Raw genomic sequence first — 17,507 nt, 5'->3', positions numbered from 1 at the left:
ACTCGAGCAACAACGATGGAACTTTCCCTGAATGAGGGAGGGTGACTACTATCAAAGTTTTCTAAAATTGGAGAACACCTTTAACACAGTCAGCTACGATTTTTTTGCGTCCTTGTTTTCTGTGTTTGACCTTGTACCAGTTGATGGAACAAGTAAAATGCAGAGAAGGCTTCAGTGATTGTGATGTCTCCAGCTCCTCAGTATATCAGATACTGATAGCAATTGGACATTTCCTCTTTGACCAGATCATTCTTGATAGAAGTTGAGCTGGACGTTATTTTTTCCAGGTGTCACTGAAGCATAATTTCCAGACAAACAAGTGTCTGAGTAAAGGAATTTTCGTGTTTGTGGTGTAAGGGCTCATTATAACTGAGCAGTTTATTATTTTTTTTCTATTATCCTGTTTTACTTCCTAATTTTAACACTTTAGCTATTTATCTTAATTCTGCAAATTCTGAAGCCTGAATGCCGCAGGTCGCGCAATATATGTCCAGCCTTTGTTCTGGTACAAAGTACAGCTTTTAATACTAAAACAAATATCCTGTCTTATCCTGTGGTGTTTACACACCTATATTGAATTGTCTTTATGGTGGCTGAATTGTATTTTCTTCTTGTCTGTTGGGAACCTGAGCTAGTGAGATCTAAGGTAAATACACTTATCTGCGATGTCATGCTTTTAGATTGTGGATACCACAAACTATATATATTAAAAGTATTTCTTGGGAATCCGAGAAGCTCTTGGAAACCTAAAAGATATGCAAACTTTTTTGTGTTTAGTTATCCTTGGGCATTCCAAAATTATATATTTTATTTTGCTTCCTTCTCTCCCAAACACCATGATGCAGTTTCACATGGCCAGTTCTTGCTTCGTTACAATCTGCTTTCAACTGCTGCTCAGCCAAGATGTGTAATCCATTTACAAACAGAGTAGGAGAATTTCTTTTTTTTGAGTCTTTGTGCTCCACACTCCTATATTTAGGGGAATTCGTAGTCTCTAAATAGAGTAGGAATAACCAGCCTTTGAAAGCAGCTTCTAAAGAAGCAAGAGCTGTCAAGGTTAAACAGCATTGCAGCATAGTATTTGGGGTTGAAGAAAGTAAAATAAGGCAATACAAAATAATAATTAATAATAAATAATTTTATTTATATAGCGCGAACATATTCTGCAGCGCTTTACAAATTATAGAGGGGACTTGTACAGACAATAGACATTACAGCATAACAGAAATCACAGTTCAAAATAGATACCAGGAGGAATGAGGGCCCTGCTCGCAAGCTTACAAACTATGAGGAAAAGGGGAGACACAAGAGGTGGATGGTAACAATTGCTTTAGTTATTTGGACCAGCCATAGTGTAAGGCTCGGGTGTTCATGTAAAGCTGCATGAACCAGTTAACTGCCTTAAGCCCCCGTCTCACTAAGCGAGATCGCTAGCGAGATCGCTGCTGAGTCACAAGTTTTGTGACGCAACAGCGACCTCAATAGCGATCTCGCTATGTGTGACACGTAGCAGCGACCAGGCCCCTGCTGTGAGATCGCTGGTCGTGTTGGAATGGCCTGGACCTTTTTTTGATCGTTGAGGTTCGCTGGGTAGCACACATCGCTGTGTTTGACACCTTACCAACGACCTCGTTGACGACTCAGACACTGAATCGTCATAATAGCTCCCATGTGACATCGTTGTACAGGTCGCTACAGGTCGCTGGTGAGATGTCAAACAGTGAGATCGCAGCAGCGATCGTTGGGAAGATCTCACTGTTTGACATCTCACCAGCGACCACATAGCGACGCAGCAACGATCCCTGACAGGTCGTATCGTTGTCGGGATCGCTTTAGCGTCGCTAAGTGAGACGGGGCCTTTAGTATGTAGCAGTACAGACACAGAGGGCTATTAACTGCATAAAGTGTATGAGAACATGATACCAGGAACCTGATTGTTTTTTGGGGTTTTTTATGATTGGCCTACCACCTCAACGCATTAACCTAACGATCCCTGTGTGGCCTATCTGAACAAATGAGTTTTTAGGGCACGCTTAAAACTGTGGGGATTAATCGTATTAACCTGGGTAGTGCATTCCAAAGAATCGGCGCAGCACGTGTAAAGTCTTGGAGACGGGAGTGGGAGGTTCTGATTATTGAGGATGCTAACCTGAGGTCATTAGTTGAGCGGAGGGCACGGGTAGGGTGGTAGACTGAGACCAGAGAGGAGATGTAGGGTGGTGCTGAGCCAAGGAGTGCTTTGTGGATGAGGGTAGTAGTTTTGTACTGGATTCTGGAGTGGATGGGTAGCCAGTGTAATGACTGGCACAAGGTAGAGGCATCGTTGTAACGGTTGGTGAGGAATATGATTCTGGCAGCAGCATCCAGGACAGATTGGAGCGGGGAGAGTTTGGTAAGAGGGAGGCCGATTAGTAGAGAGTTACAATAGTCCAGACGGGAATGAATAAGTGAAACAGTAAGAGTTTTTGCAGAGTCGAAAGTAAGAAAAGGGCGAATTCTAGAAATGTTTTTGAGATGCAGATAAGAAGAGCGAGCCAGTGATCGGATGTGGGGGGTGAATGAAAGCTCGGAATCAAGGATTACCCCAAGGCAGCGGGCATGTTGCTTTGGAGTAATGGTGGAACCGCACACGGAGATGGCAATGTCAGGCAAAGGTAGGTTAGTAGAGGGAGAGAACATGAGGAGTTCAGTTTTTGACAGGTTCAGTTTCAGATAGAGGGAGGACCTGATGTTAGAGACAGCGGTAAGGCTGGGTTCACATTGCGCTAGGTGTGTCCGTCTAACGGACTCGTTTTTAAGTAGTAAAAACGCAATGTAACGCACATACTAACGCGCCCATAGACTTGCATTGTCTAACGCATCGTGACGCATCCCTAAATTGGTATGCGTTTGTCACATAACGTTTTTTTTCTGACGGACCTTCAACGCGGCTTGCAGCGTTCTCGGGTCCGGTCAAGCTAACGCACTACTAACGGAAGCGTTCATTCTGCCATAGAAGGCTATGGCAAACGCAGTCAGACGCAAATCATGAAAAATTTCCAAATAGGACCACACGTTTTAATAGCGTTTGAGGGTGGTCACATGTGTCATGTGACAGGAAATGTGATTTCGGCCATTAAAGGAGGAATATACCACCCACACATTAGGACTACTGCACGTGACAGAGTGTTGCAATACCTCTCCTGAAATGGAAGTACATTTCTATATATATATCTCAGTATACATCATGGGAGTCTGTAAAATGTCCGTCGGATGTGTGTGTACTAAACATGTTGCTTTGTTGCACACAGATGTCGGATACAGATGTCAGCAGCAGCAGCAGCGTGTCTGCGATTTTTTTCGTCACAGTCGGTAGGCTTGCACTTTAAAAAACCACTATAATGTTGTGTGAAACTCCATTGTATTGAGCTAGGCATAACAATCCTGTTTATTGTTTTATTGTGAATAGGAGTCTTCTGAGCCCGAGGCTGCTAGACCACCCCCAAAAAACATGCTAAAAACACAAAGGTACATAGCACACATGTTGAATTTTTCAGGCATAAATTTATTGATCCAATGAATGTTAACATAATTTAATGTTAAAAAAATTTTTTTGTACATTTTACATACACAATAGGTGGTGCAACACGGAGGACACAAAAGAAAGAAGGTCCCTAGCCATCTGTCGTCGCCACAACTGCCAGTGGTAAATATCAAATTAGAAATATTCTATCCAATATTTATCAACAATCTATCTATTCAATTTCTATCTACTATACCTATAAAATATCAACTATCTATCGCTCCATCTATTTGTCAATCTATATCTATGTATATATCTATATCCATGTATCTATCTATTTATCTATCTATTTATCTATCTATCAATATCTATGTATCTATCTATATCTATGTATCTATCTATAAATATGTATCTATCTATATCTATGTATCTATCTATATCTATGTATCTATCTATATCTATGTATCTATCTATATCTATGTATCTATCTATATCTATATATCTATCTATAAATATGTATCTATCTATATCTATGTATCTATCTATATCTATGTATCTATCTATATCTATGTATCTATCTATATCTATGTATCTATCTATATCTATGTATCTATCTATATCTATGTATCTATCTATATCTATGTATCTATCTATAAATATGTATCTATCTATATCTATATCTCTATCTATATCTATCTATATCTATGTATCTATCTATTGCTATATCTATGTATCTATATATCTCTGTATATATGAATATGGCCATCCAGTGAAATTGAAACTATCAACCTAACTTTTTGTGTTTACCTAGTCCAAGTCAGCGGCCAAAAAAAAAAGGATTGTCGTTGACGAAGAGCCATTGACTATCCACAACGAGACACTGATCAACCTTGTGGAAGCCAACCCCTCCATATGGGACCAGAGCGACAGCTCCCACCATGACATCGTGAAGAACCGGAAGTTGTGGGATCAAATAATCTGTCACTTTGATCCCCGATACATGGAGAAGTCTACAACCTCAAAGAAAAAAATTGGTAAATATTGGTGACGTAACATCGGAAAATGTAAACAAAAAAAAAAAATCTATCCTATCAACCTATCCACTTGTTGTCTGTCTCGTCTCAATTATGAACTATCTGTACACTATCTATCTATACACTATTTCTAAAAACTATTTCTTAACTATCTATCTACTATTTATATATCAACTATCCTAGCAAACTATGAAAAATGTTTCCTATATCTTAAAACTATCTGTCTACTATTTTTATGTATATTTTTTTTTTTAAATTTAAAGCCGATGCTGTCCATACCCGTTGGAAGTCCATCCGCGATCGCTTTGTCCGTGACTACCGGAACAATCACAATGCTCAAAGCGGATCCAGTGGTAAACGGGTGACCCCGTATGTGCATTACGACCAACTGCTCTTTCTTCAAAAAACATTGTCTCAGCGCTCGTAAGTAAAAATACGTCTGTGTGCGAGACAAAATTGTTTAAAGGAAGCTAATTTACTTTATTTATATTATTTTTTTTTTTTGGGTTACAGCACGATATGCAGTACCGCTGCTCCTAGACCGACAGAGGAACTGGAGCCTTCTCCAGTGGAACCAACGCAACCTGAAGATGTGTCTGGCATCAGCGAGCCACGATCTGCGGACAGAAGCACTGTTGCTGCAGGTGTGAGTGCCCGGTTGCAATCACAGCGTGGACGCAAGCGAGCAACACAAAAAGATGAAGCTGATGCAATTATCGTGGATGGACTCCAACGGGTAGAGGACATGTGTCGCAGTGAGCTGAAAGACCTGAGGCGAGAAATTACCGAGCTGCAAGCACGCGAGTCTGTATACTCTGCTAATGAGTGGAAGCTACTTTTCTTATCCTATGTGCCTGTAGCACAAAATATCCCGGCACATAGAAACTTTATGTTTAGACAAAGACTGAACGAGCTTCTAGAGGAATTTGTGGGCCCACAAGAACCCGCTCCATCGGGAACTAGAAGAATGGACTTGCCGGCCTACAACCCTCAATATAGAGGCCGGGGTGAAACGAGCGTGGAACCTCATAGACAATGTAGCAGTCCATCATATAGTTGGGCAGACAATACGCCTGTGCAGTACCAAAGTCTTTAGTACAGTTCAGTGTCCCCAGCCAGGTGCAATTACCACGTTGCAAGTTTCCCTTTTCTCTATCCCCATGATGGCACCACGGAGAGAGGGGTCCGCCCCCAGGGACAGGAAACCTACAGGTGAAAAAGGGCGTACCTCTCTCCCACATCAGTTGGTTTCCTGTCCCTGACGGGGAACCTACAGCACGTACCTGAAGGATTCTTCGTGGAGTTCCAGGGGCTGATGCAGTCGACTTTCTAACAGGGGGCGCCCTGTTACGGCTGGATCAAGCGGTTTTTTCCTCTCTTTTTCTCCCTTTCCTGAAGCACCACCACAGGGGTCGGCGGGCCTCATGGGTGAGTGGAGGAAGGCAGTGAAAGGATCCAGTCTGCCTTCCATGAAAAAAAAAAAAAAAAAAAAAAAAAGAGAGGGGGGGTAAGGAGCAGGTGACGGCGGTCACCGGAGGACTCTTAATGATAATATGGAGGTAGCGGCGGCTATCTTTCCATAAAAGGCCAAGTAAGACGGGCCAGAGGACACCGGCGTAATTACCGGTAAATCGGTGTGGGCGTCGGTAATGGAGCGCTGGTGCGCTCACCGGCGCCATCATCGCGAAAACGCAGCGCTACTGCGCGCGCGCCGGCGTCCCAGTACATTCATTCCCTCATGTGAAGCTGGCAGAGAACCGGAAGTTGGGCGGGCGCATGCGCAAACAGTCACTTCCGGTTTCGCCGGCACTAATGCATAAAAGCAACGCCAGCACAGGGAAAATGGTGGCAAATTCAAACTCCAAGTGCACCTTACAGTGCGGAGGCCACCATGAGCGAAAGCGAGCAGCAGGTTATGCAGGAAGCCGTCCAGCGATCTCCTGAGCAGGCACAAGTGCAGCGGCGTCTGCACCCACAGCAGCAGCGCAAAGGAAACTCGTCCTCTGTACAGCGCAGCAGCAGCGGACGATCAGAGTCTCAACGCAGTCGGGGGTCTGCAAAAACCACACGGCCGGCGACGATTCCAGCGGATACAGTCACCAGGCCTGAGACGGTATCTCTGATCCACAGGGGGTGAGTGATCTACGTGAAAGTGCTGACTTTAATGTAGGGCTCTTTCTGTTCTAGGGGAGGAAAAGTACAGCCAAAACTAAGCACAGAGAATGTGCCATATGTTCAGACGAGCTGCCTTCCTCCTGGGAGAAGAGACTATGCAGCGTCTGTATAAAAAAGACGATTCAGGAGGAAACCCCATCATTTGCATCCGAATTAAAGTCACTAATAAAAAGCCAGGTGGAAAGTGCCATTAAAGGCATTAAAGCCACAAAGAAAAAACATAAGAAAACACCTGAGTCCCCCGTATCCAGTGCGGACGAGTCAGAGAGTGAACTATCTGACTCGAATAATTCGTCAGATTCTGACACCTCTTCAGTATCCTCTGAGGGGGGGCGCAGTTGCTTCCCTATCGAGGAAACAGACGCTTTAGTGAAAGCGGTCAGAGCAACAATGGGTCTAGTGGAGGAGAGACCTAAAAAAACAGCGCAGGACATAATGTTCAGCGGTCTGGAACAAAAAAGAAAAAGAGCATTTCCAGTAAATGAGAAAATTCACTCTCTAATTAAAAGAGAGTGGAAAAAACCAGACAAAAAAGCTCTCCTCACCCCCAAAAGAAAATACCCGTTTGATGACCCAGCCTGCTCATCCTGGAGTAAGGCACCAAAATTAGATGTGGCCATAGCAAAGGCCTCAAAAAAGTTTGCCCTACCTTTTGAGGACATGGGTACCTTAAAAGATCCGATGGACAAAAAAGCCGAGGTTTTTCTAAAAAACTCTTGGGAAGCGGCAGGAGGCGGACTTAAACCAGCGGTCGCGGCCACCTGCACAGCTCGCGCGCTAATGGTGTGGCTTGAGCACTTGGATTCCCAATTAAAAGGGAAAGTCTCTAGAGACACGATTCAAAAATCAGTGTCCGTAATGAAAGGTGCAGCAGCCTTTTTGGCGGATGCATCTGTAGACTCAGCCAGACTAGCAGCCAGGGCTGCCGCCTTTTCGAACGCCGCAAGACGTGCCCTGTGGCTAAAATGTTGGCCAGGGGACCTTCAGACAAAGACAAAACTATGTTCAATACCCTGTGAGGGGGAATTCTTGTTCGGCACAACGCTAGATGACATCCTCGAGAAAGCCGAGGACAAGAAAAAGTCTTTCCCTGGTTTCCCCAACCAATCATACAGACGTTCCTTTCGGAATAAAAAATTTATGCGGAGAAAACCTCCGAAAGGGAACAAAGAAACATGGGAGGAAAAAAGAAATAAAACCAGAGGGTTCCTATTCAACAAACCCACTCCCGACAACAAGAAAACTCAATGAAGGTGTCCCCCAGGTTGGCGGGAGACTAACAGAGTTCCTCCCAGCCTGGGAAAAAATTTCAAGCAGCCCCTGGATACTAGGCATAGTACGAGAAGGGCTCAAGCTAAAGTTCCGCATTCCCCCCAACAACCTCTTCATGGTGACACCACAGAGACAGTCTCAAGAACAGTCGGCTCTTCAGGAAGAGATTCTAGGCCTAGTCCAGAAGGAAGTCCTACAGGAAGTCCCTCACCAGGAAAGAGGCATGGGCTTCTACTCTCCCCTCTTCCTCCGAAAGAAGCCAGATGGATCATACAGGACAATAATAAATCTCAAAAAGTTAAACAGTTTTCTCGAGATCCCACACTTCAAAATGGAGACAATAAAATCTTGCGTAAAAATACTCTTTCCCAGGTGTTTCATGACTGTTCTAGACCTACGAGATGCATACTATCATGTACCGATCCACAAGGATCATCAAAAGTACCTCCGGCTGGCAGTGAATATCCAGGGGGAGGTGAAACATTATCAGTTTCGGGCCCTCCCTTTTGGGTTAGCTATCGCACCCCGGGTATTCACGAAACTAATGTCGGAAGTGACGGCTCATATACGAGAGCAGAATATCCTGATAGTCCCATACCTGGACGACCTCCTTGTGGCAGGGACATCATTCCATCACTGCAAACAGCAGTTGGATTTGGTTATGACTTCTCTGTCAAGCCTAGGTTGGCTGTTGAACCTTACCAAATCCAAAGTAGTCCCATCACAGGTACAGGAGTACTTGGGGATAGTCCTCGACTCGACCACACAAACGTGTTATCTTCCTCAGGGGAAGATTCAAAAGATGACACAGGCAGCGGTACAGTTGTCATCATCCCCAGTCACCACACTCAGGAAAGCCATGTCCCTGCTGGGCTCCATGACATCCTGTATCCCGGCAGTGCAGTGGGCACAATGCCATTCCCGAGACTTACAATGGGAGACTTTAAGTTCAAGCCTGTGTCTGGGAGGAAATTTAGACGGGCGGTTAAGCATATCACCAACTACGATACACTCCCTACAGTGGTGGGCAGATCCGATAAATCTTACCAAGGGGGTCCCCTGGTCACTACCAACAGAGAAAATCCTAACGACCGATGCAAGCCCCTGGGGGTGGGGTGCTCATATAGACGGTCAGGTGACACAAGGGAACTGGAACAAAAATCAGGAGCTAACCTCATCAAATATGAAAGAACTGCTAGCGGTAAAACTCGCCCTAATACACTTCCAAAACATCATCCGCTCCCACCACGTAAAAGTCTTTTCGGACAATCAGGTAGTGGTAGCATACCTAAACCACCAAGGGGGCACCAGGTCACAAACACTGATGGAAGAAACCCGGTCTATCTTCTACATTGCAGAACACAATCTGAAGTCCCTAACAGCCCTTTACATAAAGGGTTCAGAAAACCAGACCGCAGACTTCCTCAGCAGAACACGCTTGAGACAGGGGGAGTGGGAGCTGAAACAGTCGGTATTCAACCAAATAGTGAAACATTGGGGAGAGCCAGAAATAGACCTATTTGCGGACTTTCAGAATCGGAAAGTGAGGAAGTTCTGCTCAATCGACCCCCGGGGAGGGCCAGTAGCTCTGGACGCTCTCACAGTCCCCTGGAACTATCGCCTCTCCTACGCGTTCCCTCCAATATCCCTCATTCCCCTAGTCTTGAGGAAAATTCGGGAGGAGGGAGCAACAGTGATAATCATAGCTCCATTCTGGCCTCGCAGGATATGGTTTTCTTGGCTGAGAAAGATGTCCTTAGACAGTCCGTGGGTTCTACCAGACACGCAAAATCTGTTATCCCAGGGCCCAGTGTGTCACCCCAATGTGAAAAGCCTACATATGACAGCCTGGCTTTTGAAAGGAAGCTATTAAGCAGCAAAGGGTTTTCATCCAACCTGGTGTCCACATTACTACAGAGTAGGAAACCCGTAACCACCAAAATATACGGCAAAGTGTGGAAAAAATTCATGTCTGTATCAGGGGTTGACCCAGGGGGGGAAATCCCAATAGATAAGATTCTCGAATTCCTGCAAAAGGGTTTGGAAAAAGGGCTAGCTACGAGTACTCTAAAAGTTCAGGTAGCAGCCTTGGGAGCACTATATAATTATGATCTAGCCAGAAACCGATGGATCGTGAGATTCATCAAAGCCTCGGGTAGATTAAAACCGGTTCCTTTGCATAATGCCCCTCCATGGGATCTAAACCTTGTTCTAAATGCACTAACCAAATCTCCTTTTGAGCCCTTGGCAGACGCACCCCTAAAGATTCTATCTTTAAAAACAACACTCTTAGTGGCCCTAACCTCAGCCCGTCGCGTTAGTGACATACAAGCATTGTCCGCGGGCCCTCCCTTCACTCAAATTCTTGAGGACAGAGTCATTCTAAAAACGGACCCGGCTTACCTCCCAAAAGTCGCGTCTCAATTTCACAGGACACAAGAGGTCTCCCTGCCCTCATTCTGTCCCAACCCCAAGAATGAGGGAGAAAAAACACTACATACCCTTGATGTTAGGAGGTGCCTACTCCAATACTTGTCAGCCACTAGAGAGTGCAGGAAGGATAGGGCTCTGTTTGTCTGCTTCCAGGGTCCACGGAAGGGACAGAAAGCGTCAAAAGCTACGCTAGCGAGGTGGATAAGAGATGCCATCGCCCTATCCTACTCTTCCAGCGGGACGGCCATCCCGGAGAATATAAAGGCGCACTCGACCAGAGCAGTGGCATCATCCTGGGCGGAAAGAGCGGGCGCGTCAATACAACAGATATGTAGAGCGGCCACTTGGTCTTCCCAGTCTACATTTTTCAGACACTACCGCTTAGACTTGACCTCCTCTGATCTCACCTTTGGTCGAAGGGTTCTAGAGGCAGTGGTCCCTCCCTAAAAAATTACAATCTATGTAAATCTCTCCGTGGTGCCATCATGGGGATAGAGAAAATCGTAGTTACTTACCGATAACGGTATTTCTCTGATCCCATGATGGCACCCGTATATTCCCTCCCTTTTCACACACAGGTGTGCACACTATAATGTATAGTTAGTTACCTTTAGCCACGGTGCCTCTGTTAAGTAAAAAATTGTTAAGTTTAATTTGTGTAAATATCAAATTGCAGCTGAAGTTCTGTATAAGGCTCTGTTAACCAACTGATGTGGGAGAGAGGTACGCCCTTTTTCACCTGTAGGTTTCCTGTCCCTGGGGGCGGACCCCTCTCTCCGTGGTGCCATCATGGGATCAGAGAAATACCGTTATCGGTAAGTAACTACGATTTTTTTTTTTTTGTTATGTTTTTTGTTGTGAATTTCTATTTTCCTTTTTTTTCATCCCTATGGGATATCATATGTTAAACCTGTGTACCAAAAGTTTGTTGGAAAAACCCATAAACATTTTGTAAACTGTTTCAAATTTAAGAATCTTGGATGACTTTAACTTTTAACACAACACAACTTTATACACGACATAAGGTAATTTTTTACACGACATCAGGTTAAAAAACTTTTTACACGCCATAAGGTAACTTTTTACACGACATCAGGTTAAAAAACTTTTTACACGACATAAGGTAACTTTTTACACTGTCACTTTTTACACGACATCAGGAAGACTTTACAATATTTTCACACGTATCTGTCTTGCCATGGAACATGGCCTTCATGTGTGAAGTAGTGTGCAAATTGATCACGAATCCTCATTATTTGTGCTGTTGACCGAACTGCATTCGATTCAATGCTACTGAGGTTCGACTCACAATCATCAGGGTCTACCACCTGGGTTTCATGTCTCGCCACAAAATTATGCAGACAGATGCACGCCTTCACAACACTGTCCACATTTTCTGGTTGCAGTTGCATGCAGGTTAGTAAAATCCGCCATTTTAATGTCAAAATCCCAAAGGCACACTCCACATAACGTCTAGCCCGGCCCAAGCGATAATTAAAAATGCGCCTGCTGGAGTCTAGACTACGGCTTGAGTAGGGCTTGAGGAGATTTTGTCCTAGTTGGAAGGCCTCGTCACCAACTAAAACATAGGGCAAACTTGGGCCTTCGGTCCCCGGAAGAGGTCGTGATGAGGGTATGTTTAAACTTTGGCTGTACAAACATCGGCCCATGTTGGAGTCTCTGAATACTCTGGAATCGTTAGTCCGGCCATAAGCACCAATATCCACAGCAACAAAACGGTATCTTGCATCCGCAATAGCCATCAATACTATAGAAAAGTATTTCTTATAGTTATAGTAGAGGGATCCACTATGCGATGGTTTCTGAATCCGTATGTGCTTTCCGTCCACGGCACCAATACAATTGGGGAAATTAGCCACATCCTCAAACCGTTGGGAAATCGCTAGCCACATTTCTGATGTTGGTGTTGGTAGCACAAGTGGTTGCAAGTTATTCCAAATGGCATCACAAGTCTCCCGAACCAGTTGGCAAATTGTTGACTTCCCAAGTCTAAACTGATAATGCAGTGATGCAAAAGATTCTCCGGTAGCCAGATATCTGTCGACATTCAAAAAAACAAAAACAAAAAAAAATTAGGATTTTTAGTGATCATCTAAAGGCTAGTTACAATAGAATATACAATTGCTAAATGAACATTAGGCCACACGATACCGAGATCTAGTCTTTGTCAATAGAATGCTAAAAAAAATGTATAATTACCTCACAGTCACTACTAGACGTTGCTCCGCACTGATGCTTTCACGAAAAGTGCTGCGATGATGATGTATCTCATCCTTCACATGTGAGAGCAGAACATCAAAGGTCTCAATGGACATCCTTAGATAGCGTTGGAATTTGGAGGGGTGATCCCGAAGCTGCACATACAGGGTGTGAAAGGCACCATATGTACTCCGCAAGAAATTCACTTCGTGGATCCAATATCTCCTTTGCGAACTACGCTTTCTCTGACGAAGTCGCAACCGCATCAAGCGAAATCTGACGAGCTCAGACACAAACATCTTGCTAGCAGAAGTTCACTCAATGCTTTCAAAATGGAGAATGAGTCTGTGCCCACACCCGACAATGACAAAAGGGAAAAAAAAAAAAAAAAAAGAACAACTTTATTGACAGTGACAAACGCAGACAAACGGATACTTCGTAAACGGACATCAAAATGAAAAAACGCGATCACATGCGTTAACGCTAGCGTTACCATGACGACGAATTTCACATATTTTTTGCTCCTTTTCTGTACATGTGTTTAACGCATCCGTTTAACGCCATGTACTTGACGCAATGTGAACCTAGCGTAAGACAATCACTGGTGTTTGCAAAAATTCATAATGCTGTAGTGGGTGGAAGAATAATCAAATAAAAAAAAGTTTAGTTGGCTTTTAAAATGATAATGTGTCTACTAAAATCTGTGGAACACACAAACTTACTTCATGTTGGTCCAGTAACATAATCTGAATAAGTAGAGACCATTAAAGACCATTGTTCTTCAGAGAGTATAAAAATCAAAACCTGGGGTTCTAGATAGTAAGAATTCTTGTAATATGTCAGAAGGCATAAGGCTGGATCACATATTAACTCTAAGATAAATCCTTCCTTGCAGTATGTGTGTCTGAGAGTTAATGTCATGTAGCAAGACGATAATCTTTTTTTCTTTTTTTTTTTTTAAAAAAGGAAGCAAGAAATGTTTACCAGGTTAGGACTTGTATCACAGTATGACCCTCTGTTATTGTTGGTCCTTTGCATCATCTCTGAAATGTGAATGTATTTATGCACTCACACATAATGTAATATGCTGGACCAGTATCCATTTAAAAATGGCTCTAAATAATGGGAGAAATATTTAATTGTAAAGAAACGTTTTTACTATGTACAGTGGCATGTAAAAGTTTGGGCACCCTGGTAAAAATTACTATTGTTAACAGGTAAGCAAGTTGAAGATGAAATGATCTCTAAAAAGATCTTGCTAAAGTTAAAGATGACACATTTCCTTTGTATTTTAGGCAAAAAAAATCTTGTCATTTTTTTACATTTTAAAAATTACAAAAAGGAAAAATAGGCCGATGCAAAAAATGGAGATTTGTTTGCTCAGATAACTTTGACCAAGGATTCAGACCTTAATTAGCCTGTTAGGGTTATGGCTTGTTCATCGTTAGGAAAAACCTGGTGATGCAAATTTCCTAGCTTTATAAAAACCCAGCCTCCTCTAATCTTGTGCCAAAAAATAGCAGCCATGGGTTCTTAAGCAGCTTTTTAGTACTCTGAAAATTTTGGAAGCATAAAACTCAGGAGAAGACTATAAGAAGATAGCAAAGTGTTTTCAAGTTGCCCTTTCCTCAGCTCGAAATGTAATTAAGAAATGGCAGTTAAAGGGAACCTGTCACCCCCAAAACCGCTGTGGTCCGGTCTGATGGGCGTCGCGGTCCGGGGCCTCCCATCTTCTTGCAATGACACCCTCTTCTTGTCTTCATGCTGCGGCTTCGGCGCAGGTGTACTTTGTCTGCCCTGTTGAGGGCAGAGCAAAGTACTGCAGTGCGCAGGCGCTGGGAAAGGTCAGAGAGGCCCAGCACCTGCGCACTGCAGTACTTTGTTCTGCCCTCAACAGGGCAGACAAAGTACGCCTGCGCCCAAGCCGTGAATACAAGAAGAGGACGTCATCGTAAGAAGATGGGAGGCCCCGGACCGCGACGCCCACCGCAGCGGGACCGCCCCTGGGTGAGTATAATATAACCTCTCTTTCTCATCTTTCAGGTTACATCGGGGGCTTATCTACAGCATTACAGAATGCTGTAGATAAGCCCCTGATGCCGGTGGGCTTTGCTCATCTTCGATTTTGGGGGTGACAGGTTCCCTTTAACAGGAACAGTGGATGTTAAGATAAGGCTTGGAAAACCAAGCAAAATGTCAGTGAAATCTGCTCATAGAATTGCTATACAAGGAAATCAGAATCCCCTCTTGACTGCAAAAGACCTTCAGAAAGATTTAGCAGATTCTGGAGTTGTGGTACATTGTTCTATTGTTTAGGGACATCTGCACAAATATGTCCTTCATGGAAGAGTCATTAGACGAAAACCTCTCCTATGTCTTCACCATAATATTCAGTGTTAGATTCATGCAAAAGAACATCTAAACAAGCCTGATGCATTTTGGAAACAAGTCTTGTGGACCAATGAGGTTACCTTTAATCGTTGTGGCCAAAGTGTTGTAAGTGATATGTGGAGAAAAAAAGGGCACAGAATTCCAGGAAACGAACATCTCGCCAACCATTAAGTATGAGGGTGGATCAGTCATGCTTAGGGGTTGTGTTACAGCTAATGGCACAGGGAACATTTCACAGGTAGATGGAAAAATGGATCCAATGAAATTTCAAGAAATTCTTGATGCAAACATCGCACCATCTGTAAAAAAGCTGAAGTTGAAAAGAGGATGGTTTCTACAAATGGAGAATGATCCTAAACACACTTCAAAATCCACCATAGACTACCTCAAAAGGCGCAAGCTGAAGGTTTTATAATGACCCTCACAGTCCCCTGATCAGAACTTCATTGAAAATCTGTGGCTAGACCTAAATATAGCAGTGCATGCAAGACGACATTATTTATTCACTTTAGTGGCTAAAATGATTATGAATTTGCTGTACGGACTTTACCATGCCCCATCCAACCCCAGCTTCACTTAAAGGGAACTCTTGATGTCAAACGAATGCTATAATCCTGCAGATATGGGGTTAGTTTGCAGATTGATGGTGTTCTGAAGCTGCCTATGAGCCCCTTGCCAGTAAGAGGAAATGAAAATGAACTTTATTCCTCCTGGCAGCCTCAGGCTTTGTCACAGGGGTAGGCCAGCTTCAGCTTCAGTATAGTAAGTGGCTGCTGAAACAACGCCCCGACACTGACACACAGCTCAGCATTAGCCCCTTAATGACAGCCAATACGTCTTTTAACTGACCTGAGATATAAGAGAATAGCCTCCCCATACAGCTGACAATCTCGCAGCTGTTGGCTGTACACTATAGCTGACAACTTGCTGTATCAGCCACGATCAGTGTTTGCACCATCCATATCTGTTTAACCCCTTAGATGCTGCTGTCAATAGTGACTACATGATTATAAATGGTTAATAGAGTGTGAGGGCCTCCCCTTTATCCAAACTGGTGCCCTCAGATCATGATTTTGTGGTCCTGATGTTTGCCATGGCAATTCACGGCCAAATAGCGGCCTTAGAGTCTGACAGCTGTAGTAATCTGTTCAGAAGTTAGCGGCATTTAGGTGGTAAAAATACACATTTTCATTTCTGTCATACCACTTTGCATTAATTCCTGTAAAGCACCTGAAGGGTTAATAACTACCTAACTGCAGTTTTCAATATGTCAGGCGGTGCTGTTTTTAAAATGGTATCATGTTTGGGGGTTTCCCAATATATGAGACCCCTAAAGTCACTTCAAGCATGGATAAGTCCCTAAAAAAATTGTTTTTGTTAATTTCCTTGAAAAAATGAAAAATTGGTGCTACATTTTTAAAGCTCGTAAAATACTAACAAAATAAAATAACATATTACAAATGGTGCTGATGTAAAGCCGACATGTTGAAATGTTATTTATTAATGGTTTGCTGTGGTATGACCATCTGGATTAAAGGGATAATCATTAACATTTTGAAAATTGCTAATTTTTTAACATTTTTCTCAAATGTTTGATATTTTTTTATAAATAAACACAAAACATATTGACCTAAATTTACCAATATCATAAAGTATAATGTGTCACGAAAAAACAGTCTCAAAATCACTGGGATTTGTTGAAGCATTGCAGAGTTATTACCACATAAAGTGACACTGGTCAGATTTCAAAAAATTGGCTCTGTCACTAAGGGGTTAGAGTCGGGTGTCAGTCAGTGCCGGGGCGTGGTTATAACCGCCGTTCACTATGTACTAGTGATAGTGAGCAGTGACTGAATCTGTGTCGGCGCCACCAGTATGGCTGAAAGCCTGAGGTTGCCAGAGGAATATAATCTCATTTCCTCCCAGCAGTGAGGCTCTGTGTGGGCACCGTGCAACTTCAGAATACTATTAACAGGTTTTTTTTACATCACAGGTTTTAAAAATGCCAAAAGGTGAAACATTTTTTCTCAACTTTGAGCTGTGCAAATAAATGTAATTTTATGTTTTTTTTACACCAGAATTCTGGAGATAACACCTTAGCTGTCTGTACAAATCTTTGCTTCTTCATAAGCCGAGCTCTTCTGTCTTTTCATTTGAGTAATTGGTGGTATTCTCAGGACCTGGCCCCCCAACAATCAACATTAATAAGCATATTAAAGGATATTTAAAAGTTTAGTTACCCTTTAAAGGGGTTGTCCTGTCTAAGGCCAGTTTCACATTTGCGGTTAAGTCCGCAGCGTATTGTCCGCAACCGCATGCAAAAACGCTTGCAAACGTATGATAACGCAGCGTTTTTTATTCGCATCAGCTTACACATGATGTTAAAAAAAGCAGCGTTTGCCTGCGTTTTTACATATGTTTGCGCTTTTTATGCGCATGCGTTTGATATTTCCAGGAGGGTATGTCTTTAATGGGCATGT

At 43.2% G+C, this 17,507-nt stretch overlaps 3 protein-coding genes across 11 annotated transcripts in view; all 3 read left to right on the top strand.

Moving 5' to 3' along the window:
• The window catches only part of MID1 (midline 1), a 596,642-nt gene that overhangs the window by 473,326 nt on the left and 105,809 nt on the right, over window positions 1-17,507 (top strand). The window lies entirely within an intron of this gene.
• Window positions 4,037-5,677, top strand: LOC143818024 (uncharacterized). The gene is made up of 3 exons (XM_077299469.1): window positions 4,037-4,536; window positions 4,800-4,959; window positions 5,050-5,677. Exons 1-3 carry the CDS (start codon window positions 4,503-4,505, stop codon window positions 5,630-5,632), a joined length of 777 nt encoding a protein of 258 aa, XP_077155584.1. The 5' UTR covers window positions 4,037-4,502; the 3' UTR covers window positions 5,633-5,677.
• On the top strand, window positions 6,026-8,531 carry LOC143815499 (uncharacterized). The gene is made up of 2 exons (XM_077294746.1): window positions 6,026-6,649; window positions 6,724-8,531. The coding sequence occupies exons 1-2, from the start codon at window positions 6,428-6,430 to the stop codon at window positions 7,960-7,962; spliced, it is 1,461 nt and encodes a 486-aa protein (XP_077150861.1). The 5' UTR covers window positions 6,026-6,427; the 3' UTR covers window positions 7,963-8,531.

Source organism: Ranitomeya variabilis, chromosome 3 (genome assembly GCF_051348905.1).
Source record: "Ranitomeya variabilis isolate aRanVar5 chromosome 3, aRanVar5.hap1, whole genome shotgun sequence".
NCBI classification, from domain to species: Eukaryota; Metazoa; Chordata; class Amphibia; order Anura; family Dendrobatidae; genus Ranitomeya; species Ranitomeya variabilis.
This window is presented reverse-complemented; position numbering and strand designations above follow the sequence as displayed.